Source organism: Pseudoliparis swirei, chromosome 8 (genome assembly GCF_029220125.1).
Source record: "Pseudoliparis swirei isolate HS2019 ecotype Mariana Trench chromosome 8, NWPU_hadal_v1, whole genome shotgun sequence".
NCBI classification, from domain to species: Eukaryota; Metazoa; Chordata; class Actinopteri; order Perciformes; family Liparidae; genus Pseudoliparis; species Pseudoliparis swirei.
In genome coordinates this window covers 15,096,887-15,122,725 of record NC_079395.1, presented here as the reverse complement: position 1 = coordinate 15,122,725, position 25,839 = coordinate 15,096,887, and the positions used below count along the sequence as shown (strand labels likewise).

Sequence of the window (25,839 nt, the reverse complement as noted above, 5' to 3'; positions counted from 1 at the left end):
CTGTTTACCTGCTTTCAACAAAGATGGCTGCACCGTGATTGGTCAATACTAATACGACTTATAATGAAACCAGGAATCTTTCTTTGCCAAAAGCTTGTCTTGTATAAACTTGTTCATAAAGTTTTTTTCAATCAACAGTATTTTCTTCATAGAATCATTAGTTTTATATTACTGTGAATAAAGATTTTGATGGTGACTTCTGCATTTTTTTTTTCAAGTATCATAAAAATATGTTTTTCATTCTACAATGCAGGTGAGTCCTATATCTAGCATGTGTGATTATATGATGTGGCTTTTTTATTTGACCATGATATGCATTTGTAGTTCAGCAAGTTTGCTAAAGTGCCACTAAGTACCATAAATATGTGTTGTCAGAATAAATTTGATCTTTATATACCGCACGACTGGTTGAGTTTATCATGTGGTGGTCTGACTCCCGATTGTACCTCAGAAATCAAGCTGCTCTGATACAATGGGTGGGAGGGTCACTGACAGGCTGTGGACCGCCCTCTGGTGTCCTCTTACAAAACCCAGGGAAAACATGAATTAATTGAATCATAATATATGTATTGAAACAAAAAAGACCTACGCTGAAAAGGAACATAGATGTGTCTATTGGCCACTACTTGATCTGTCTTACGTGATCCAGGACAGATGGCGGCTCACTGAGATCATGTTTTAAAGTAGCAGCAGCATCTAATGGTAAAACTAGAGTTAGTGTTGCATCGTTACATTATTATATGCTAATAGAAGAAAACACTGGCCTGAATAGAATTGGGTCTTAAAGATTTACCTTTCCATTCTATAGCAATTCCACTTGTATTGTGCTTGAAGCAGACTCACATGAAGAGCTCATCTTTTTGTCTGTTCTTCTGGGTGAAGCGTTTTTGTCTCAGCAAGAGAATATCAGCATTCACTGCTTGTGTTCAGGTTTCTCTACAGCTGAGATGAACATAAATATGAATATATACAGTAAATAGATGATTAAATCACATGTCAAAGAGTCTTAACAACAATTAATCTCTATTATATACAAGTATTATGCAAAAAGAGCTGTATACTGTTAACATTCTTACTGATGCAACTTACAACAATAAAACAAAACACTTATTGAAAGTATCTACTTGAGAGTTCCACAATATTGGGTTTAGATCTCAATTTGAGTTGCAAATAAAATCTTCATCTGAATCACACTTTACATTATGAATAGCAAACCAAACAAAGCAATATGATAAGTACACACAAGGCTATGCGCTCAACTGAATGGTTTACACTTGCTGGTGTTGTTCGTAGCGTACAGAAAAATGCACTACAGGAATGCAAAACTGTTTTGGTTTTGTTTGTCATGTGTTTGTTGTGTTACAAAGAGGGTACCACTGCATGTTGTGCATCCCAGTGTTGCATAATGACAATAAATGATATTTGTATACCTAATGGCCTTTGGCTGACTGGTTTGATTATCTACGGATATTATAACCACAATTACAGTGTATATATATATAATACTGTCAAAGTGCTGACTGTATACTAAGTCAATGGGTTTTTAGAGGTAAACTTTATTACAATGCTTTTTTCTTGTTAATCTGGATTTACTTTTAAATGTATCTAAATTACATGTGCTTAATATGTGAATTTAGTTATCCAGTGGTTATCATTTTAGTTAAAAATTAATTTCTTGCAGGGAAACATGCTTTTACACAAGTCATCCAAAAGATGGCAGAGTGGTTTTGCTTCTTTTCTCCTTCAAATTGCTGGTGAAGTCATATAATACCCAGGTCATCCCTCCCACACACCTGTCTGTGGCAGTGACATTCTACAGGTGGAACTGATGGCAGTTAATTAGAGAGCAATCAAGTTGGCAGAGTTTGATTGGTTGTTGTAGAAAATGTCTCAGAACAAAAAGAAGCAGCAAAGCAGTAGTTGTCAGCTCACAGCCTTTCCAGGAGTCATGTGTAACAGAATGATGCGTAAAGGGAAAAGTAAAAGCACTGCTGCTCTTTCCTTGGCTGCAGCTCTTCTTTTGACATGTTGTTTGGTGCAAACGATAGACTGTTATCGACTGAGAAAAACAGAAAGACGAGAAGGGCGAAAAGAAGCCGATGCATCCAAAATGATAGGTGTCCGTGAGGGGAAGATTGTGTTTGGGAGGGTCTTTAAGAAAGGGTCAGGCCTTGAGTCACAAGTCCTTGATGGGACCAAGAAGCCGTCCTCAAACGCTTCTATGGAGGATGAAGCTGATTATCAAGCAGACTTTACAGGTAAGCATATTTCTTGAGATCCTTTACTGTATTAAAATAAAAGTGGTTTGGTTGAATGTAATGTTACTTCTTTGTTAATTGGACGTTAAAACATATTTTAAAGAGAACATTTGTCAGTTCCTTAACCTTAACGATAATCTCGTTCAGGCTGGTCGGAAGGTCAAGTGCAGGATACCGCTTCCATAGAAGAAGCATGGAAGGTCATGTCGCCCTCTCTGCATTGTGGTGGGGACCAGTTGAAGTTCAGCGCAGTGGGACCAGGAACTTCGTGGTTTGCAGTGGAACAAAGTAAAGTCATGGGAATAATCTAGAATATCTGTTCATTGTTTTTTTTGCTCATTGTAAAGTCTTATGGAGACTTCGTTCCCCACAGGAAATGGTTCGCCAATGCCTCTGAACCAAGTCCCTCGCTCATGTGGCTATGGCATGCAGAAGAACCCCCTTGGGCTTGTCTTGTTGGTTCCCTATGATGGCTGCAATGTGGTTCAAGAGGTAATGCCTGTAGACAATCTCTAGTATGTGTTGGCTGACCTTGTAACTTTAACTGGTTTGTGTGATCATTTGGTTTCTGTGTTTTTCTCCAAGGGTGGAAGTTACGTTCTCCCAATGCGTTGGCAGGGAATTCCTGTCTTGCTCTGGTGTCGTAAACCTGCTGCACCTTCCCCCACAACTGCTGCCCAACAAAACCCACAACATCAGACACCCCATTACCCCCATGTGATGCCCCTGCCCCATGTGATGCTGCTGCCCCATGTGACGCCCCCCCCATGTGATGCCGCTGCCCCATGTGATGCCCCCCCCCCATGTGATGCCGCTGCCCCGTCCCATGTGATGCCGCTGCCCCCGCCCCATGTAACGCCACCGCATGTGATGCCGCCACTTCTCTATATGCCGCCGCTCCCTTATGTGTCGCTCCCCTATGTCCCGCAGCAGGGTGTCCCCAATGTAATGCACAGAATGCATAGTTTCACGCTGCCGATGCCCCCCCAGGTGTATACCGCATATCCCCCCCCAGTGTTCACCCCAATCCCTCAGGTGCAGCCTTTGTCGTACCCTCAAGTGCAACCTCAGGTGCAGCCTTTGTCGTACCCTCAGGTGCAGCCTTTGTCGTACCCTCAGGTGCAGCCTCAGGTGCAGCCTCTGTCGTACCCTCAGGTGCAGCCTCAGGTGCAGCCTCTGTCGTACCCCCGGGTGCAGCCCCAGGTTTACCCCCTGGTGCCTCAGGTACATGCTGTGGGGCCACAGGTGAGACCCAGGCTGCTTAACAACCAAGAGAATTCTCTTTCCAGAATTCTTCAATCCTATTACCTTCTACCCAATGCCAACTACCCATCGGTACCAGAACCTACAACTACAAAGAAACCAGAAATGCCTAAACCTCCACAATACCCCTCTTTCTTTCATCATTACGTTCCGTACCCAACAGCTGCACCAATCGCCACAGCAGCAGCAGCTCCTCCAGTATTTCCACTTCCTTTCTACCATCACTTCCCGTGGCCCGGCTTGGGGCCTCTGCAAGCAACTGCAAAACCCACTAGAACCACGCCTAAACCTGAGCCACCGCATTTGCCATATATACCTTTTCCCCCTCAACATCCTTTTCTGTCACCTTATCCCCAACAGCCAACCCCCAAGCCAGAAACGACTACACCACAGATCAAACCTGAGCCACCGCAGTTTGCATCTTTGCCTTTTCCTCTTCAATACAACCCTCTTCTGGCACCCCATGACCCTACAACAATGACCAGAAAAGGCTGATCAACGGCTCAGCGTTTTCATCCAAATTCTGCCTTATCACACTCTTGGCAAGCCTGCTGAAACTGTTCTAATAAATGCTTTGAATAACAAGTGAACCTGTCGTGTTGCTTTTGTTTGGATGGCGAAAGTTTAGTTGCGTCCTTCGAATGTATACATTATACTCAAATGTTGTGGCTACGAGACTGACCATGTTGACATCTTCTAGTTTAGTCTGTGGGGTTTTAGTAGACGGTCCACATGGCGGTAACACATCTAACCAATTTCTAAGTCCTAGTATATTGCTCATGTACTGTGTGGACAAGCTTTGCTGAAAGGACTTTACTTAAAGTCAAAAGATGAGACTAGTTTAATTCTGCTATAGCTTAGCAGGTGCAGGAGGCTAGCTTTAATCAACTTTATGTTTAGCTTGTGCCACCTCTGAACTGCATGAATTAAGATTGCTGTTTGCTCGATGTGTTCTGCCTCTTTTGTGCTCCACAAGGTCTGTTTACCTGCCTTCAACCAAGATGACTGGACTGTGATTGGTCAATACTAATTGAAACCAGGACTCTCTTTGTATAAACCTGTTTATAAAAAGATATTACCTGGCGTGTTTATAGAATCGGTTTTATGATATTACTGTATGAATAATGTAAAGATGTTTATATTTAAAACCTTGAGTAAATCTCTCAAACTGAATTCTAAGGCTGGACTACTACTCTTGCCCTCAAAGCCCAACTGTCCGGCCGTCTTTCTTTCAGTGACTGGTGTCCTGTGTTAGTGAAATTCAGTGAACTTGTTTTTCTTTGCACTTTCATTCATGATTCATCTGTAATACAAATATGTCCATGTTGTGCCAGTGCTTTCTCTTGACACCTTGTGATAACTAACACACATCTACATGCATCACTGAAACTTGGAATGTTAGTTACAGCTGATGTGCAGAGTTATTGTTTCATTGTTAAATCATCCTATATAGGAAAACCTAAATAGGGTTGGAATTTAAAGATTTTCCATTTATTAATTCCATGCCCTTGAAGCTGTAATGGTAAAATATAGTCATGTCATTATGTGGAAGTATAGCTTAGGTGATCAGTAGTTTATTGGGAGATTGATTTGCGAAAGCGGGTTTGACCAGCCTGCCGTCATAAAACAAATGGCTTTTCACAGCGAGGGTTATGGAAACTGAGTGTTAGGGGAAACAGGTTTTCGGGGGCCTGATCACAATAAGGAGCTGACCTTTCAGGGTGTGGGAGAGAGGACTTCTTCTTTGAAGTTGTCATATAATTTATTTTCAACACCTTTGTTTGTTTGACCGGGGCCAAGAGGTGTAACCTACATTTGTATAAGAAGGCTGTGATTGTTGTTCGTTGAATCTTATGCCACAGAGTTCCCAGAAAGCTGTGACAATGTTCCTTCTTGCAAGATATAAAACGGATAAAGGCAAACTTGATTCAGAGACTTTATTCCTCTTCTACCGATTGACAAAGGAAATGTTTCACAACAAAGCAGACTCACATGAAGAGCTCATCTGTTTGTCTGTTCTTCTGGGTGAAGCGTTTTTGTCTCTGCAAGAGAATATCAGCATTCACTGCTTGTGTTTAGGTTTCTCTACGACTGAGATGAATATAAAGATGAATAAATACAGTAAATAGATGATTAGGGAATCACATGTCAAATATCTTAGTCCAAACAACAATTATTAGTATTACTGTTTAAAATTCCTACTTATGCAACTTACAACAATAAAACAATACACTTATTAAAAGGTAAACTTTTTGTCAATGCTTTTTCCCCCAAGATTTATAAATCCAGATCGTGTTAATCTGAATTTACTTTTGAATATATTTAAATTACATGTGTTTAATATGTGAATTAAGTTATCCAGTGGTTATCATTTTAGTTTAAAATTAATTTCAAAATTGGGTAAAAAAAAAATTTAAACACACACACACACACAATAGAACAGGTACCTGGCTTAAATGTCCATTCTTGACTTCATTTCATCGTCATATTGGTCAAGAACAAACTTTGAAGCTTCACCAAATAATCCTTATGCAAGTAATAACGGTGAGCACAGCCTATGTCGACAGTGTGTTAGGCGTTAAATAAAAAAGGGTTTAAAAGATTTTGTAATGTGATTTCCCCCTCTCTATACGCCTCTTGTCGCAGGGACACATGCTTTAACACAAGTCATCCAAAAGATGGCAGAGTGATTGTGCTTCTTTTCTCCTTCAAGTTACTGGTGAAATCATATAATACCCAGGTCATCCCTCCCACACACCTGTCTGTGGCAGTGCCATTCTACAGGTGGAACTGATGGCAGTTAATTAGAGAGCAATCAAGTTGGCAGAGTTTGATTGGTTGTTGTAGAAAATGTCTCAGAACAAAAAGAAGCAGCAAAGCAGAAGTTGTCAGCTCGCAGCCTTTCCAGGAGTCATGTGTAACAGAATGATGCGTAAAGGGAAAAGTAAAAGCACTGCTGCTGTTTCCTTGGCTGCAGCTGTTCTTTTGACATGTTGTTTGGTGCAAACGATAGACTGTTATCGACTGAGAAAAACAGAAAGACGAGAAGGGCGAAAAGAAGCTGATGCATCCAAAACGATCGGTGTCCGTGAGGGGAAGATTGTGTTTGGGAGGGTCTTTAAGAAAGGGTCAGGCCTTGAGTCACAAGTCCTTGATGGGACCAAGAAGCCGTCCTCAAACGCTTCTATGGAGGATGAAGCTGCTTATCAAGCAGACTTTACAGGTAAGCATCTTTTATGAGATCCTTTACTGTATTAAAGTGGTTTGGTTAAATGTAATGTTACTTCTTTGTCAATTGGACGTTAAAACATATTTTAAAGAGAACATTTGTCAGTTCCTTAACCTTAACGATAATCTCGTTCAGGCTGGTCGGAAGGTCAAGTGCAGAATACCGCTTCCATAGAAGAAGCATGGAAGGTCATGTCGCCCTCTCTACATTGTGGTGGGGACCAGTTAAAGTTCAGCGCAGTGGGACCAGGAACTTCGCAGTTTGCAGTAGAACAAAGTAAAGTGATAGGAGTAATCTAGAATATCTGTTAAGTTATTTTTGTGTGTGTATTTTTTGTTGTTGCGCATTGTAAAGTCTTATGGAGACTTCGTTCCCCACAGGAAATGGTTCGCCAATGCCTCTGAACCAAGTCCCTCGCTCATGTGGCTATGGCATGCAGAAGAACCCCCTTGGGCTTGTCTTGTTGGTTCCCTATGATGGCTGCAATGTGGTTCAAGAGGTAATGCCTGTAGACAATCTCTAGTATATGTGTTGGCTGACCTTGTAACTTTAACTGGTTTGTGTGATCATTTGGTTTCTGTGTTTTTCTCCAAGGGTGGAAGTTACGTTCTCCCAATGCGTTGGCAGGGAATTCCAGTCTTGCTCTGGTGTCGTAAACCTGCTGCACCTTCCCCCACAACTGCTGCCCAACAAAACCCACAACATCAGACACCCCATTACCCTCCATCATACCCCAGTGTGATGCCGCTGTCCACCCATGTGCCGCCTCCCCCTTATGTTTCCCTCCCCAATGTGCCGCCGCAGGGCGTGCCGCAAGGCATGCCCAATGTAATGTGGAGAATGCTTCGGTTTACGCTGCCGATGCCCCAGGTGAACCCCCAGGTGTACACTGCGCCGCCTCCCCAGGTGCCGCCCCAGTCGTACCCCCAGGTGCCGCCCCAGGTGCAGCCCCAGTCGTACCCTCAGGTGCCGCCCCAGTCCTACCCCCAGGTGCCGCCCCAGTCGTACCCTCAGGTGCCGCCCCAGTCGTACCCCCAGGTGCCGCCCCAGGTGCAGCCCCAGTCGTACCCTCAGGTGCCGCCCCAGTCGTACCCCCAGGTGCCGCCCCAGGTGCAGCCCCAGTCCTACCCCCAGGTGCAGCCCCAGTCCTACCCCCAGGTGCCGCCCCAGGTGCAGCCCCAGTCGTACCCTCAGGTGCCGCCCCAGTCGTACCCCCAGGTGCCGCCCCAGTCGTACCCCCAGGTGCCGCCCCAGTCGTACCCCCAGTCCTACCCCCAGGTGCCGCCCCAGGTGCTGCCCCAGTTGTACCCCCAGGTGCAGCCCCAGTGCCGCCTCCACAATACCCCTGGTGCCTCAGGTACACTCTGTGGGGCCTCAGGTGAACCCCAGCATCCATAACAACCAAGATAATTCTCTTTCTAGAATTCTTCAATCCTATTACCTTCTACCCAATGCCAACTACCCATCGGTACCAGAACCTTGGGGCCTCTGCAAGCAACTGCAAAACCCACTAGAACCACGCCTAAACCTGAGCCACCGCATTTGCCATATATACCTTTTCCCCCTCAACATCCTTTTCTGTCACCTTATCCCCAACATCCAACCTCCAAGCCAGAAACGACTACACCACAGATCAAACCTGAGCCATCGCAGTTTGCGTCTTTGCCTTTTCTTCTTCAATACAACCCTTTTCTGCCACCCCTTGCTCCTCCAACTACCACAATGAAAACTGATCCCCCACCGCCACAACGTTTTCATCCACAGTCCCAAATTCCCTTCATGCCTTATTATCACACTCTTGGCTAGCCTGCTGAAACTGTTCTAATAAATGCTTTAAAGAACAAGTGACCCTGTTGAGTTCATTTGTATTGCTGCTTTTGATTGGATGGGGAAAGTTTAGTTGTGTCCTTCAAATGTAGACATTATACTCCCTCAAATGTTGTGGCTACAAAGACTGACCATGTTGGCATCCTCTACTTTAGTCAGTTGGGTTTTAGTAGACGGTCCGCATGGCGGTACCACAGCTAACCAATTTCTTAAATGCTAGTATATTGCTCATGTAATGTGCTCTGTGGACAAGCTTTACTGAAAGGTCTTTACTTCAAGTCCAAAGATGAGACTAGTTTAATTCTGCTATAGCTTAGCAGGTGCAGGAGGCTAGCTTTAATCAACTTTATGTTTAGCTTGTGCCACCTCTGAACTGCATGAATTAAGATTGTTTTTTGCCCAATGTGTTCTGCCTCTTTTATTCTCCCCAAGGTCTGTTTACCTGCCTCAACAAAGATGGCTGGACCGTGATTGGTCAATACTAATTTGCCTTGTAATGAAAACCAGGACTTAAACACATTGGAAAACCTGCAAAATAAATTGCATATCTCCTATTTTGTGTCATACCATATGCAAATCTGACAGAAGATTAAGCTACCAAAGGTTCTTGATACCTGTTGTGAGCTAAATGAGCACAAGTTGAGCAGTGAAGTTGCATTTGATTGGTTAATTACCTGGTGCACAAATGTGCGCAGAATTCAGAGCCTTGACTCGGTTGTTCTGCTTCATAGCGTTGTAGTGCTTTCCATCTCCTAAGCATCCAACTCCTGTACGGCATGTGATGATGGAAGCCGACGCTATAATAGCAACGCTGCATGTAGTACAATAATGACGAGACAAGCAGTAATGGTATCGACAATACTAATAGCAATGTGACTAATGACAGTTGAAAGCCCAGAGCTGCTGACTTGCAGCTGGACATGGGTATTTTAACCCAGAGCAACCTTATACGTTAGTTTATATCAAAGCTGTAAGCGGACGGCATGGTATAACATATTTTCTTCTCAGAATCTCAAAAAACAATGCATTCCACTCTGTCTCCAACTGTTAAGCCAGGTGACATAGTTCCCTCTTCAAAACCGCCATGTACGTCAAAGCCAACAACCGCCGTTGTTACTGCTTAGAGAACAACACCAGCAGCTATCCAGGCCCAATGAGTAAATCTGCGCCTTACTACCAGCTCCCCATTGCTCCATGCCTTCCATAGAACAAGGTGGGCAGACTTGTGGATGACTAGAAGTACATGCCTCCAGCAGGCTACAGATCTGGACTGCAGGCTCACAAAACCACATCCAGGCTTCCACTACTGGCAACCTGTGCTGGTTTCTACTTTCAACAGGCAAAGGCAATCTTACATTTGACTTGAAAAAATTACCTTTTTCCCCTTGATACCGTGTGATGACGGACACACACACATATCCACATGCATCGATGAAATTAGCCCCACTGTCAACAGAACGCTGTGTCATGCTGCACTTTGAGAGCAAGGATGCGTCTCTGTATTTTTACCTTCTCGTTTACCGTTCTGGGAAGTTAGTCAGCTGGAATTATGGCACACTGAGCTCAGGAATAACCCTTCCTCTGAGTATGAGATAGCTTTGATGGTGACTTCTGCGTTTTCATTTTTATTTCAACTATCATAAAATTGTAGTTTTCACATTTTTTGCAGGTGAGACCTAATTTCAGCATGTGTGATTATATGATGTGGTTTTTATTTGACCAGTGATTGGATGTTAGGATGGAAGACCATGCTACACATTTGTGCTGCAGCAAGTACGACATTTACCTTTTTGACTCTTCCAGACTCTATGACAAAAATATGACCAGACAGAGAAATATCTTTTTTTTAGTGCTGTGAAAAATAACGCGTTAATTCAATTACAGGTTTAACTAGTTTTTTTATTTTACGCATTTAACGCATGCGCAGAATGAGCTTCCAATCCGTCTGTTGTTGGTCGTCGGGACGAAAAAAAAGTCACTTGCAAAATGAGCTTCCAATACACCACTTCAATCTGAACTCTGTCCGCTCTCATGCAGACGGTCGTGCTGTTCATCGGTAATGATCCTTCCGCAGGTTCACCTACGGAAACCTTGTTACGACTTTTACTTCCTGTAGATCAGGGTCTCAACACGTCGATCGCGACCTGCCAGTCGATCGCGGCGTAGTGTTGGTAGATCGCATGACATTAAAGAGATTGGCCCGCCCCCTGATATGTTCTCTATAGCACGTCTTTGTTCTTTTATTAAACTAAACGTCTGTTGTTGATCGTATCTCCACAGCAGCATGTCATTTCTGTCTCTTCGTGTTGCGTTAACACTTATCGATCTCCGTCTCGCGCGCCACAGAGCTCCGTGCGCGCGCATCGGGACCGAGCAAAAAAAAAGTCACTTGTCAATCTGTCCACCTGTCCGGGCCGGTGAGGTTTCAGCTTTGCAGCGGTGTCCCCGCCGTCCCTTTCATCACGGCCCAGTTCATGAAGAAAACCCACACAGTCAGTTTGCCTCAGCAGCTGCTCGAGGAAGACTAGAGGCCTTTAGATTGTGTCATGGTGGAGTTCATGGTTGACAAACAAGAGAAAAATGCTCTGTTTAACCCTCCTGTTACCTTTACATTTACTGACATATTTTACCCTCGGGGTCAATTTGACCCCAGCAATTAAAACCTCCAGAAAATTATTAGAATTAATATTGCTTCCCAAGTTTAAGTGTGAGGTACTTTATGTTTGTTGGTTGACTACCTAAATAGCCCTTTAAATAAATAAAAAAGTTGATATTTCTTATATGTTTGACACAGTGAAAAACAGCCTGGGGTCAAATTGACCCCAAAGAACACCGACATTAAACATTGAATGGGGTCAAATTGACCCGAAAGGTAACAGGAGGGTTAAACATTCTGTTTAGGATGAAGATGTATTAATGTTCCATATGGAAGAAAACTGCTAAATAACTGCTGAGTTGCAGCACCATTGTATAGAAGAATGTATAAATGTATATATCCGTCTTTTGTCATAAATCTCTATGTTCTCACAAAATATACCGAGAATATCGGTAATATGTGATTAATCATGATTAATCCACAAAAACCTGTGATTAACCCGATTAAAATTTTTAATCGTTTCACAGCCCTACTTTTTTTTAATGAATTTTTCTATAATTTCATGTTCAAGCCCATGCTGCAACTATATTGATCTATTTTGTTTGTTTGACAATAAACATAAAGACACCGTGGAGATTAAAGTGATCATCACAGCCAGCACTCAGTTTGATTTCAGATGGTTAACAGCCGCAGTTGGGCCGAGGAGCTCCAGGATATCTTTGAACCACTTTTCCATTTATTGTGACATATTTCACTGCATCGGCCAGTGATTCAGCAAAAGTTTTGGTTTCTTTAAAAAAAAACTCACAGAATAAAAGAAAAAAACGTAAACTATTTTAAGTGAAAGAAAATGTAAATCCTTCAATGCTGAGTGTGTGTGTGTGTGTGTGTGTGTGTGTGTGGGCTCATACTCCCTTGTGATTCCTTGTCTCTCTTACGGCTCAGCACGCCTGAATCTGCGATGTGGAACGGGGCTGGAGGAGACTCAAATGTGGATAACATGCAATTAGAAATGTATTGCTCATGCTTTTGGTCAACGAGCAGATGCAGACGCCGCGTCAGTGCTCCTCAAAAGCGCTGACATTTATGAAAGGAGCTCTTATTGATCTGCCTTTTTAATGGTTTTGTTTCCCAGCGTCTCATTTATCATGCTATGTTTAGCCCGGCCTTTCAGTCCACCATCTTGCAACCAACCATGTGCCCTTTTTTTCTGTCATCTTTTTCGGCCTGTCTCCTCTTATCAGGACAACGATTTCTAGCAGCTTCGGTTAAAAGAGCGATGAAGAGGAGAAGGAAAGCAAGGGAGGAAGATGGAGGAACAGATAACATATCAGGAGAGCACAGCAGCACTGAGCAGCTCCGTCTCTCCCCTCCCTCTCCCATCCATTTCTCTCTCCTCTGCTTTCGTCTCTTCCTCTTTCCTCTCCTGCTCCCCCCCTCCTTCTCTCCCCTTCCCCTCACCGCTCTCTCAACCCTCCCTCCCCCCCCCCTCCCTCACTCTCCTGCACGGAGCTGCAGTATATGAGAGGTTCTCCCGGGTGTAGCTTCACTGCAGTGTAGAGAAGGGCGGCGGTTTCAGTACGATGCGCTGAAGGATGGTGCACCAGGAGAAACGCGTATACCAGGTGTGTGTATTTGTGTTTGTATGTGCTCGGGATTCTGACGGCGGAGCATGACAGGTACAGGTAAACATGAGGTATCACGGGCAAGCTGCTGTACGAGACATCATGGATGAGTGTGAGGTGACGTGGGTGTGTTCATATGCCATCTTCACCTGTGTTTCTCTGGGGTTTTACACGTCTTCAGTCCAATTTGAAATCGTCTCATCTCTCATTTGATGGATATGTGTGTGAATCACACGACATGCTTTGTTCCATCGCTTCAATGAAATCACCCTCCATCATTTACAGTGACAGTGAGGTGCTTTTCTTTGACCACGTTCTCTCTTCTGGGAGGGTAGACTAGGTTGTGTGTGTGTGTGTGTGTGTGTGTGTGTGTGTGTGTGTGTGTGTGTGTGTGTGTGTGAAGACAGTCGGCCGCTAAGGAGGACATTCTGGAGCGTCTGTCTGGAGTAGACGAGCAAGAGGCAGAGCGTTGGTAGAGTGAAGGCGTTCAATCGTGACGTGGGCTATACATCGGCTCACCTAATGATGCGTCACAACAAAATAGAGAGGGTTTTAAGGTTGTTAAGAGAGAGAGAGAGAGATTGTTGACACACATAGGTGTTATTCAATGGCAGTGTGTAACAGGAAAGCACACACGCATTCACACAGTGAAGAAATTGAGATCCTTCAAGACGTTCGATCGGTGTACCAGAAACTCACGCAGCTCGAATTACCTATAAATATTCATAGTTGACTAAAATAAAAGAGGGCAAGCTTCATAGTGGAGGCTGAGATGCATTGAAGGTGATGAAATGATTTAGATAGGATGTAAAGAGAAGAAGAAGAGGGAAAAGGGGAAGCAATGAAAATCAGGACAGTGAATTTTCTAGATGCTGAGAAGAAAAATAACATTTCTGTCCAAAAGAACCCAGGAACAGGAGGAGAGAGAGAATGACTGAAGATGGTGGATGGCATTTTCAACCATTGCAAAATATATTGATGTCTTACAACAATTATAGTCCTGGTGTTACAAATATTTACTGAAAACCATCAAGATTGTGTTTGCCTTTATTCGGTTAGAAAGAGTTTAATGGCATGTAACAATTATTATGGATATTCTTTTCTTCTTCAGGTCTGGTGACCTGGCAATAAAAAGAAGAGAAAAACATGCCAGATGTGCCGTTTAAATTGAAATGCAGTCCAGTATGTATTGTAATTCCTGTGTAACGGGAGAAACAGATTCCTAGCGATGATTCAGATCTGATATTTTTAAGGTTAGCTGATTATTTAGAGACAGAAGTGAGTGTTATGTAAGGAGGGATGTCTGTACCTGTTATCTAAGCTTATGATAAAGTCAAAGAGAAGGAAGTGATTCTGATAAATGTGTTAGCTAAGCTTCGTTAGTAACATATTTATACAATTATAAGATCATGTGAGCCCACAGCTGGGTTATCCTAATGTGTGAGAGGCAGAAAATTGGATTACATGAGTGTGCTACCTTCTCCCCACCTTTCCCTTCTTAATCCCCATGTGTCCTCCTCCTCCTCGTCCTCCCAACCAGAAAGTACTTTATCATTCGGCATAACACATGTATTTATAGTTTTAATTTAAATACTACGCACTCAGCTTGATATCGCTTCCCGCTAGTGTGTGCCACTCTGACTGAACTACAGCATTAGCGTCACTTTTATTAATATTCTTCATATTCATGTATTTTCCTCTTTTCTCTTACAGGCCCAGAGAAATGAGAGAGAGTGCATCAGGCAGAAACTTGCCCTTGGCAGTTTCTATGACGACGAGCCAGTCATCTACACCAGCTGCAGCAAGAATGGCCTGTCCTCCCGGTGGGTTTAGATCCAGTGTGTGTGTGTGTGTGTGTGTGTGTGTGTGTGTGTGTGTGTGTGCGTGTGTTTGTGAGTCTATTAGGGTTTGATCAATGATGGCTTTTGAAGGCCGCCACCAATATTTTAGCTTCTCACAGGTGACACTTCAGATCTTTAGCTGTTCTGCCAAAATGTATTCTTGGATGGATGGCTGGGAAACAGTGAGAATAATCTATGTCAAAGTCTAAATAGGAAACTTTGTATCAGGTTTTAAAGACTTAATGTATTGCCTGAATATGGAACCTCGTCATATAGACATTATGACAAAGTAATCAATGATATTATATATTTGCCCATTATATTGGCAAACCAAATAATATCAGTCTGACCTTCTTTTGTGTCTATATGAGTGCATGTGTACGCACGCACGCACACACACACATTTGAGCACACACACACACACAAAGTCTTTGCAGAAACGTAACTGTATAATGAATATCACTTTATTTCCACATTTTGTAAATTTTATGGGTAAATTATCTCATTCATTTATTAAGAATAATATTTTGAAATGCTTTTGATTAGCTCTTGGAAAAAAACCTTGCACTCTGTCTTTATGGCAGATATGATCAGTTATGGAAGAAAGCTACTCAGTTAAATCTCTATATATATTCACTAAAACTATAAGCACCAAAACACACAAATCAGAAAGATACAACTAAAATAATTGTCTTGTTGGTGTCAAATGTTAATGACAGTAAATGACAATGGGTCTTTTGTTGAAGTCTGTTTAGAAACAGTGGGTCATGAAGTACACAGTGTGCATCATTGTGCAATATTTATATTTATATAATAATAATTTATTTTTAAAACACTTTTCATTCAGAATAACAGAAGGTTGAGTAAATAAGTTGATTAAAGCCATGTGTCTGCGTTTGTGTTATACTTAGCAACAAACAGAGGAAGTGGACATGTTATTACTGTAACATTCCAGACCGGCGATGCCACATGAAGATGAGAGGTTTCCTGAGAAGCCGCATTGTGTTGAAAGTCAATCCAAAGGAACTGACATCGAACTAAACTGTTTACAGCAGCCGAACAATTAAACTGAGTATGGAAAGAGTCGGCGAGCGAAGGTGGCACAGTGGTCAACCTCGGTTGCGTAACAAATTGCTGAGACAGAAACTTGGCGTTGCCCAAGTTTCATCATTATTATATATATATACATATATATATATATATATCATTTCATATATATATACACTACCGTTCAAAAGTTTGGGATCACTTAGAAATGACTTTATTTTTCAAAGAAAAGCACTGTTTTTTCAATAAAGATAACATTAAATCAATCAGAAATACACTCTCTACATTGTTAATGTGGTAAATGACTATTCCAGGTGGAAGTGTCTGGTTTCTAATGAAATATCTCCATAGGTGTATAGAGGCCCTTTTACAGCAACTATCACTCCAGTGTTCTAATGGTACATTGTGTTTGCTAATCGCCTTAGAAGACTAATGTCTGATTAGAAAACCCGTGCAATTATGTTAGCACAGCTGAAAACAGTTATGCTGGTGATATAAGTGTTACGATCTCAGACACTTGTAGGGACCCACCCATTGCACGACGGGAGACAGAGATAAAGTATTTGTAAGTACTTTATTTTTCGGTTCTGCAGTGAACAAAAAAAGCGCTCACGTGGTGAGGATCAAAAACTTTCAAGAGCACAACATAACCCGACCTGATCATGGCAAAGACCAGAGACTGACAAGGAACACTGGGAGACAGGGGAATTTAAGCACATGGTAACAAGACACAGGTGGGACCAATCAGGGGCGGGGCTGACACTGATGAGCATTGGAGACAGGTGTGATGACAGGTGAAAACAATCAGGAAGCCTGGAATGAGAGAAAGCGAACATAAATGACCTGAACCTCTCTAGCATATCTGTCGGTGCACAACAATAAGCTATACAACTGGCCTTCCTTTGAGCTTGAAGTTTGTAGAACAAAATTAATATTTCAAATATTAATCATTATTTCTAACCTTGTCAATGTCTTGACTATATTTTATATTCATTTGATAAATAAAAGTGTTATTTTTCATGGAAGACACGAAATTGTCTGGGTGATCCCAAACTTTTGAACGGTAGTGTATATACATAATGAAACATTATTCTGTTGACATGTAATGCTTTTTTGTAGTAGATAGTGGGAGATATTATAGATTAATTATTATTACTATTAGTAGTAGTAGTAGTAGTAGTAGTAATAATAGTAGTGGTAGTCATAGTAGTAATAGTGGTAGTAGTAGTAATAGCAGCAGCAGTATAGTAGTAGTAGTAGTAATAATAGTAGTGGTAGTAATAGTAGTGGTAGTAGTAGTCGTAGTAATATTATTATTAGTAGTAGTAGTCATAGTAGGAGTAGGAGTAGTAATAATATGGTAATTCTAAAAATGTGTGGACATTAGTCTTCCATTAATTTACTGTTTATATATTTATTTGAGCATTGTGACAGGGAATACAAATACATTTTAAATTAAATATTTATTTAAAAACACACAACATATATGAGACGTATTAGAACAGGGGAAATCAAAAGATGCTTTCAAGAGCTGAACATGATAAGAAGTGAGTAGAAGCATTTAAAAATGGATAACATCCAATCATATGATAGAAGACACCAGCATACAACCAGCTCACACATTGAAGATTAAACTTTACATGACAGGTGAGAGCCGAGCAAATGAGAGCAGTATGAGGACATGTTGGTCAAATGAGGTGCATTAGGTTTATGACAGATGAAAGTGAACCAGGCGAAATGATCTCTCCACAAAATTGATATTTCACATTGGTAATTGAGGTTTTGGGGGACATGCACCCACCCACTCACACACACACACATGTGAAAAGAGTTGCATTACATCAGACCCAGGCCACAAAAGCCGCTACACAACACACCCCTGCTTTCCTTTCAAGGCAGCGTTGACCTCCAGTGACTCGATGTTTTCATTGGCCCGTTCACATCAAACGATGGGGACGCCCCCCTGTGCTACTGGCTGCTGTTTGAGGAAGTGAAGTTCGGTCCGTGACCCAAATGCTCCCGAAAGAAGAAGTGATGCGTGATCCAAGTCTCCCGCTGTGATAGGTGGAATTGGAGTCATGTGATCTCTAGTTGAAGCGAGGGTGCACCTTTTGGAGGTTAGTTTGGAGTGGAAATTCCAGCACCCCCATGTCCAGTGTGTGTAGCTGAATGAGTTATTGTTCTCATCCCAGAGTGCGTGTTACTGTGGTTTGTTAGGTTCTTTCAGTCAGAGTTTTATAATCTGGAACTGAGTGATCTGGGCTCCTGGAAAGACTGAGGTTGAGCTGCAACTGCCCTCACAAAACTGTTGGAGCACTATTGTGTCATAACATTTAATTTGATGGTGTAGCATTAATATGCCCACACAATTAGAACAAAGGGCCCGAACCCAAACCATGAAAGACACCCTCAGACCAAAGGGATGTCCTCTTGTCAGTCTTTTACTGGACAGAAATAATAATTGTGTCATTATTCCTATGACCACCTGTCGAGTATTTTTTTAAACAATAGCCTTTTCAAAAAAATAATATGAAGTTAAAAGGGAGTGTAAACAGTCACCATCTGTCTGGTAATTAATAAAAGTTGCTTGTACAGAACAATCCAACGGATTCCCCTTTGAAAATGACACACGATGTACAGATGAGCAGAGAGCTGCCACATGTTGTGACGATAGTTTTGCTTTTTTTTTACAAATTACGATGCTTACCTAAATTAAATATGTTTTTTTTTTTTATTCTGCAAATGCTTGAAACTCGTATTCGGGCTCTAACAATTTCCCCTCTTCCTAATCGTTGTCACAGTGCTATTAGAGTGGACCCAAAAGCACTACTCAGACAGGAGTCGCAAAGAATACTGTCTTTGGTTGGAAACAGGCTGGGTCAAAACCGGGAGATCAGTCGAAGAAGCAAACAAGTCTAAAAAGGGGCGGGGCAGGCAGGGTCAGAACAGGCAGGTCAGGAATATACTCTAATAACGCTGGAGAACTTTGCACAAAAACACAAGACAATCTGGCAGAGGACAAGTGGAAGTGAGGGAGCTAAATAGTGAGGGACTAATGAGGGGATGGGCTGCAGGTGAGAAGGGCGTGAGGACCAGGTGAAGGGAATGAGGGACTAACGAGGTGATCAGAGGCAGGTGAGGGGAGTTGGACTGACGAGATGGTGTGACAGGATGAAAACAACTATTACAAAAAGGAAGGCGTGGAGCTAAACTGTTACAATCGTATGAGCACACTTTTGCAAAAATGTCTTTTAGCATCACCTTGTTACCTAAATTCCTGCCTAAGTCTGTAAATCAGAACATTCAACGAGTAATTTCCCTCTCCCGATAAGACATTTCCAGTGCCTCTAACTAGAAGTCACTCTTTGTGTGTTTCCCTCTCAGGCTGCAGAGCGGGGTGAACCTGCAGGTGTGTTTTGTGAACGACAGCAGCAGCGACAAAGACAGCGATGCCGAGGACAGCCGGACGGAGACCAGCCTGGACACGCCGCTGTCCCCAGTGGTGAGCACAGCTCCAACGGCCTCCGTGTTTCTCTATGGAGTGACCAACTGTGGGAACATGTGGATGTTACCTCACGACATCACTTACACTTCTTCGTCGCCAGAGCAAGCAGAGCTCATCGTTATCGGACCGGGACACGGCGGAGGAGGACTCGGACCCGTTGGATGACTGCGGGGGGTTCTGGCGGGTGCAGCGGAGGCTGCAGGAGGAGGCCCGGGTGGCGTTGGCTCTGGCTCGACCCATGGCCCGTATGCAGGTGGAGGTGGAGAGGCAGATCCAACTGCACAGACGTTCACCTGTGGCTGACTTGGTGAGACACTGAGAGAAAAAGAAACAGAGACATGAATACAGAGCAGGGATGTGTGTTCTTTGTGTTCTCTATGAAAAACTGGATGACCCAGGGCAAAGATAAATCCTTATTATATGTAAAGGGGGGTCAGAGTGAAAACATATATCTTACTATAACTTGCTGTTACAGTAAACACAATTATAATTGCATAAGGCACTTGAGTCTGTTGAATAGAAGGTCAGTCAGGTGTTATAACTGGATGTGTTTAACAGTATCAGGAGGAAACCCCTCAAAAGAGCTGCGATGTTGACGTTTGTAAACCCGGATGGATCCGCTTTGATTCACATCCAATCAAACTGTGTCAGTCTTTATTTGAATTCTGGTCCGTTTTGCACACTTTGACACGTTCATTTCCTGTCTGTGTGTTTCTGACATGTCCAGCTTCCCCATCTGCCCCACATCAGCGAGTGCTTGATGAAGAGGAATCTGAGGCGAGGGGACATGAGGGACATGAGTCTCGGACAGCTGCAGGTCATCTCAAATGACTTACACTCACAGATTCAGAGTGAGTGGAGATTTGACAAATACAAACACACACACACACACACACAGGTAGGACACACACATCACTGTCCTCTCGCGGGAAAACATTTGTCTTTACGATATCGGAGGTTAAGAATAAGTTCATCACATCTACCAACCGACACAGGTCTAAATGAGGAGCTGGTGCAGTTGCTGCTGATACGGGACGAGCTGCACGTGGAGCAGGACGCCATGCTGGTGGACATAGAGGACCTCACCAGGTGAATCACCCTTTGCTCTCACCCGTCTCTGTTCTGTGTCTTTTTATCGGAAACGTATCCGTCAAATTCTCCACGCCGTGCGTTGTCCTGTGCCCGCTCTAATGTGCTACCTGTGTCTACTGCGACAGGCACGCTCACCGCCATCAGCGGCACCGAGCGGAGAAGGCCATCTCTAAATAAACCGCACGTCTCCACGTGTGTCCGTCTGCACGCCATCTTACCTCTCCGCTCCGTGGATCGCCACCGGTGTTACTCATGAAGCTCCATCTGTGCTGAATGTTTTCCTGAGAAGTGAATACACCATATACCCAGTGTTATTACACAGACGTACCACATTAAATGTAACGCGCCACAGAATGTCGTCGAGTGTCAGAGGACATCTTACGGGAGCACATCGCTGCTATCTGTATGGACACTGTTTTTTCACTTCCACTCAGTATGATTAATCATGCCATATTTTATAGAACTAGGGGACATTAAACATTATTGCATCTCCCTTACCCCCGATTGACCTCTTCATGATTTTGCACGGTATACACTCATGTTGATTCTGGGATGGAGTAAGCGCCTGCTTGCCTTGTTCCTCCGTTGTCTGATGACTTCTCGGGGCCACGCCTGACTGCACTTTGTCTTTTCTTTGTCACTATATATCAAGAGATCGGTCAGTTCATTTCTTCATCTATTTATCATTACTTTTACTATAGGAGCACTGTGTCTGTTTGCTGTTCATCACTGCATTTCACTATTGAACACGTCCTACTCTCTGAGATGTTGCCATGGAAAATGATGAACGCTGAGTAAATGTGCAGCTTAGCTTCCCAGTGGTGTTGGAGTGCTGCAGCAGCTTCTCGGAGGTCTTGTGGTTCGATTGCTGCTGCAGTTTCCACCGGCTTTAAAGCTGCACTACAGAGCTGTGCTGAACATGGACAACTTTATTTAAACACATGTGTATTTGTCAAATGCCTTGATGTACCTGGTAATATACACAACATGACATATAATTGTTTTTAACTGGTTCATTCATAGGGACAGGAAAAAAAGCAAAAGTGGAAATACAAAATATGCAAATTAATTGTTTTGCCCAATTTACTAATGCTAAAAGGGGGTGACCACGAAAACATATATATATATATGAATAAATCACAGCCTAAATATATACAATTTATCTGTTCAGAGGATTTATGGACATACTGTATGTAAATGTTAAAATATACTTTATTAAAAGGATGAAGAACATGCCTTGTTGTCTGGCGTGTTTGAGTGTTTTCACTTTCAGCTTTTTAAGATTGTTATTGAACACAAGTCAAACTTTCTTTTCTAATATGCTATAGTGATCAATGTAATGTATAATGATTGTAAAATCAAAACTCCAGTAATAAATGTTTCAAATGTGTGAACTTTGTTTATATTTGGCTGGTTTATTTTACGCTAAATCTTAATCATAACAACACTAAAATAAATTGAGTCATCGCGTGAAGATGGGGAAAGCATATTGAATCAGCTCTCATTCACATATTCAACCTCAGCGTTACAGAGTGCCGTGGAGTTTCAATAGTCATTCACACTTTTGTCACTGAGTTTTTTTTATGGAGGATTACCACAAGAAAAAGAGGAACACTTGACTGCAGGGACAGATGAATTGGATTATTAATATTATCATTATTTAAAAAGTATTATTAATATATATTTTTTAATTCTAATTAAAATGTTACTCACGTGAAAAAATAAATGCAATATTTATACCTCAGATGGCTGCCCAGCATGTTTTCATTATCTGGAAATTAGATATTTAACATTAAAGACAAAATGACAATATACACATCTATTTATATTAACTGAAAAAACAACATTGTATACATACATGGAATACATGAAATTACATTCTGGTTGGCTTATTGAACAAACACTGTTCTAAATTATTTATCTTAATTCATTTACGATTACAAAAAAAATCATCTGATTAAAGGCTTTTTTTCGGTTTGGCACTTGAATGAAATGAAATGTGTTTTGTTGTGATGATTGATACACATGGCAGATATTGAATAGCCCTCACCATACTGCTTTCACTATTGAAATGTCAACAGTTACCACTGTGAAGCTCAATTACTCATCACTGCTTGTGTTAATTCCAGTTTCACCAAAGCATTTAATGCTATAGGGGAAAATTACAACCTTCGCTGTACACCTAAGTGTGAACACACGGCTGTATGATGAGGAAAGCCCCTTCATCAGCCAGGCTATAAAACACTTAAGGATGTCTGTGTTGAGTCAGTTACAACAAAGACTCTGAAGTCTATCCAAGATGACACTCTGTGAGTATTATGTAAACCAGACTGAACAGTATTGTCTTTTTGCAACAAAGTATTTTAACTTGTAGTTTTACTATATTCTAACTGTGTTTTATGTTTGTTTTTGTCAGACTTCACTCCTGCACTGCTGCTCCTTGTGCTCACCTGTGCTCAGGTCAGCCAGTCTGTGCCCGTGGCGAGTAAAGGACCGCTGAGAGAATCCTGTGTTGGAGACGCACGGGCACTTCTACAGAACATCACTGAAGTACTCAAACAGGTATACCAACCAGACACAATGGACTTGTACAATTTACTTATATAATGTGTATTTCATTCATCGTTCAAAACATAATCTTCTCATTTGCTAGAATAAACTGTTCAATGGAATCAACTGCAGCAAGGAGAGTGTGGAGCTGAACATGGAGACGAAGACGCCGTCTGTGTGCGCACCAAAGGTACAACGAAAATATATGTTTGTATTCATGTTTCATTTTATGTATTTAAAATGTGAGACGCAGCAACATTGTCTAAATTTAAATAATAAATGATTGTTAAAGACAAAATAACTATTCATAAAAAATTTATTCTTGGCCATATGTAAATGATGCTCTGTTCGTCCCACAGGAATCAACATGCTCAGGAATAGTCAAGACACAGTTTGATCAGGTAGGCTGTGCTCTTTGACTCTGCTCTGTATTAACAACACATATTTTCTTACAGTTGTATCTTTCTATTTTGATATATATTTGAAAAAGCCATTACATTATTTTGTCAGACTTTTAAATTTAGACGTTAAATTTACATTTAGACGTTACATTTTGATGTTAAATTTACATTTAGACCTTTAACAAAACTACAACTGTATTGTGATGAGTTTATACATACGGTGTCCACATCATTAGATACACCTAGATAATCTAATGCAATCAGACACATGTTTGTCCTCTTAATGTACTTTTATAATGCCTATAGTGTTACATTTCTAATGGTCATATATGTTTTATTCAGAGGTATATCTTTTAGCCCCTATAGGTCATATTAGAGATAATGTTGTCCAGGACTAAATAAGATTAGATGAATAAGAATAAAATCAGAGGTTTCTAATGTTCAGTATACAAATAGTTGAACCAAAAATAGAAACAACTCTCAATATAATGTATTCTAGTACAACACCACCTTTACGAATGACTTTAATAATAAACATTTAATTGGATTTACACATTTCTGAAAAAGAAATGAAAGTCCCAAAGGGCTAAATTAGATTATACAAGTGTTCAGTGAGTATATATACACATGTATATGTTGTCTTGACTATTGTCTTTGCTGTTTTTCCATCCAGGAGTCATGTCTGACAAACATTGGGGATGATTTACATCACTACTATAAATTCTTTGCTGCTCAGCCGAACCGTGACAGCAGACTGGCTCTAACTGTTCTGTTCAGACTCAGAGAAATCATGGAGGTACATTTCAACCCAATGCACCGTTCACCTCCACCAATATTAGGACATAACTGAATGACTGCATCCAACTGCCACAGTTTAGATGAATAGCCATGTCTTGTGAATTATTGAATTGCTCATGACAGACGTTTGCTCTCAACAGAACTGCTTCCAGTGGTCTCAGCTGCTCTCAAAGGAGGTAAGAGATCTCATGATTCACCCCATTACCATCATTTCAGAACATTCCCCCACACAGCTCTAAAGAAACGCTGTCCTTTGCCTTGTCATTTTGAAATGTAACTTAATCAGTGTTTGTTTGTAAATGAATCAAAGATTTAAAAGATCATTAAAACTCTAAACTTATTTTGGAAGAACAGTCATAGTCGAGATGTGATACACGATTTAATAATTCCTCTGTGTTTCTTCTTTAAGGCTCCTGCAGAGCGTTCGAGCACCTACGATGAACGACTGAGCCTCTGCAAAGTGCTGAAGGGCTTCCAGGTCCGCAGCATCACAATAAACAGAGCCATTGCATACATGAACTCCGGTGAACACACTAAATGAGACGCTCTCACGCATAGAGTAGTTTCATATAGATCACTCCAACTACAGGAGCGCTTCATGTTACGATAATCTACTCCATCACTTTTTAAGAGCACATATTTATTATTTATGCAATCATGTAACTTATATTTGACATCAAAATGGTGTGTTGAAGTATGTATTTAAAAAGTTTATTTACAAACTGATTGTTATTTATTCATCTATGATGATATTATTTTCTACTATTTATTGTTGTGTTATTAATTGGTTCCAAGAATCACCAAATGAATAAAAAATATTTATCCTGCATCAATCCTGCTGATTTGTCATTCATTTATTCACTTGTTTTTTATTTTTTATTTAATATATATATATATATTTCTGTGTGATAGTATGCTTTTTGATAAAGACATTTCATATTCAAAGCTAATAAATATTGATCTAAGTCAGTCATTGGACTTTCTCTCTTTTTACAGCTATAGTTTCATATTCTATTGCAGCCACAAAACAACAATATGATTGACAGGAATATCTGCATTTGCTCTAATTGAGAAGAGTATATGTCTGAATAAATGCAATGTAGTGTTTTTTTACACTTCATATGAAAAGTCTAGTGTTAATAAACAACTTATATCAACTATCAGGTGACAGCCAACAGCCTCTGGTGTTCAGAAGGATGTGAAAGCCCAAACAGTGTCTGTTTTGGGAGTTTATTAATAAACGTGAAATGGAACGCAAGTTAAGATGTGAGCTTTAAAAGAAGGACTAGTTTAGAGCTGGAGTCCAACACACAGCCAGGTGTCTGTTGACCATACGTTTACAAATAAAACAGAATTAACACTGGATGGTCCACCTGAGGTTTTCTCATTCAGCTGAAGACGCCGTGATGTTTTCATGGTTCCACTAAATGAACTGATGTGTGCTCACCTCAACCTTCAGTTTCTATAGTTGGGCACTTTTTTCCTATATTTTGAAAGGGCATATATGCCACGTTGCCTGAAAGTGAAACCGAGCTTTTGGTTTCAACTTGCATCCTTTCATCGGTATTGGCACAACCGAGATGTGGCGGCTGGTTGAGAGAGAGAGATGATGTTCAAAACGTGTATGGGGGAAGTAGTCAGGCAGAACATCTGAATGCATGTGATGATGATAATAATAATAATAATAATAATAATAATAACAATGCATTTTTATGAACACGCAGGGCTCACTGAGCAAAACACTTATTTAATATACTCATATTTCACAAAGTCCACCACACAAGCAGACATGTATTAAACCCATCAA

General features: G+C 41.4%; 2 protein-coding genes across 2 annotated transcripts; both read left to right on the top strand.

Moving 5' to 3' along the window:
- Positions 1-12,733: 12,733 nt before the first annotated feature.
- On the top strand, positions 12,734-21,673 carry zgc:153615 (uncharacterized protein LOC777747 homolog). The gene is made up of 7 exons (XM_056421137.1): positions 12,734-12,798; positions 14,512-14,621; positions 19,071-19,188; positions 19,292-19,498; positions 19,919-20,042; positions 20,187-20,280; positions 20,409-21,673. Exons 1-7 carry the CDS (start codon positions 12,769-12,771, stop codon positions 20,458-20,460), a joined length of 735 nt encoding a protein of 244 aa, XP_056277112.1. The 5' UTR covers positions 12,734-12,768; the 3' UTR covers positions 20,461-21,673.
- Positions 21,674-22,073: 400 nt separating this feature from the next.
- zmp:0000001127 (interleukin-12 subunit alpha) lies at positions 22,074-24,698 on the top strand. The gene is made up of 7 exons (XM_056421138.1): positions 22,074-22,592; positions 22,700-22,845; positions 22,937-23,023; positions 23,193-23,234; positions 23,908-24,030; positions 24,173-24,208; positions 24,442-24,698. Exons 1-7 carry the CDS (start codon positions 22,583-22,585, stop codon positions 24,571-24,573), a joined length of 576 nt encoding a protein of 191 aa, XP_056277113.1. The 5' UTR covers positions 22,074-22,582; the 3' UTR covers positions 24,574-24,698.
- Positions 24,699-25,839: the final 1,141 nt, after the last annotated feature.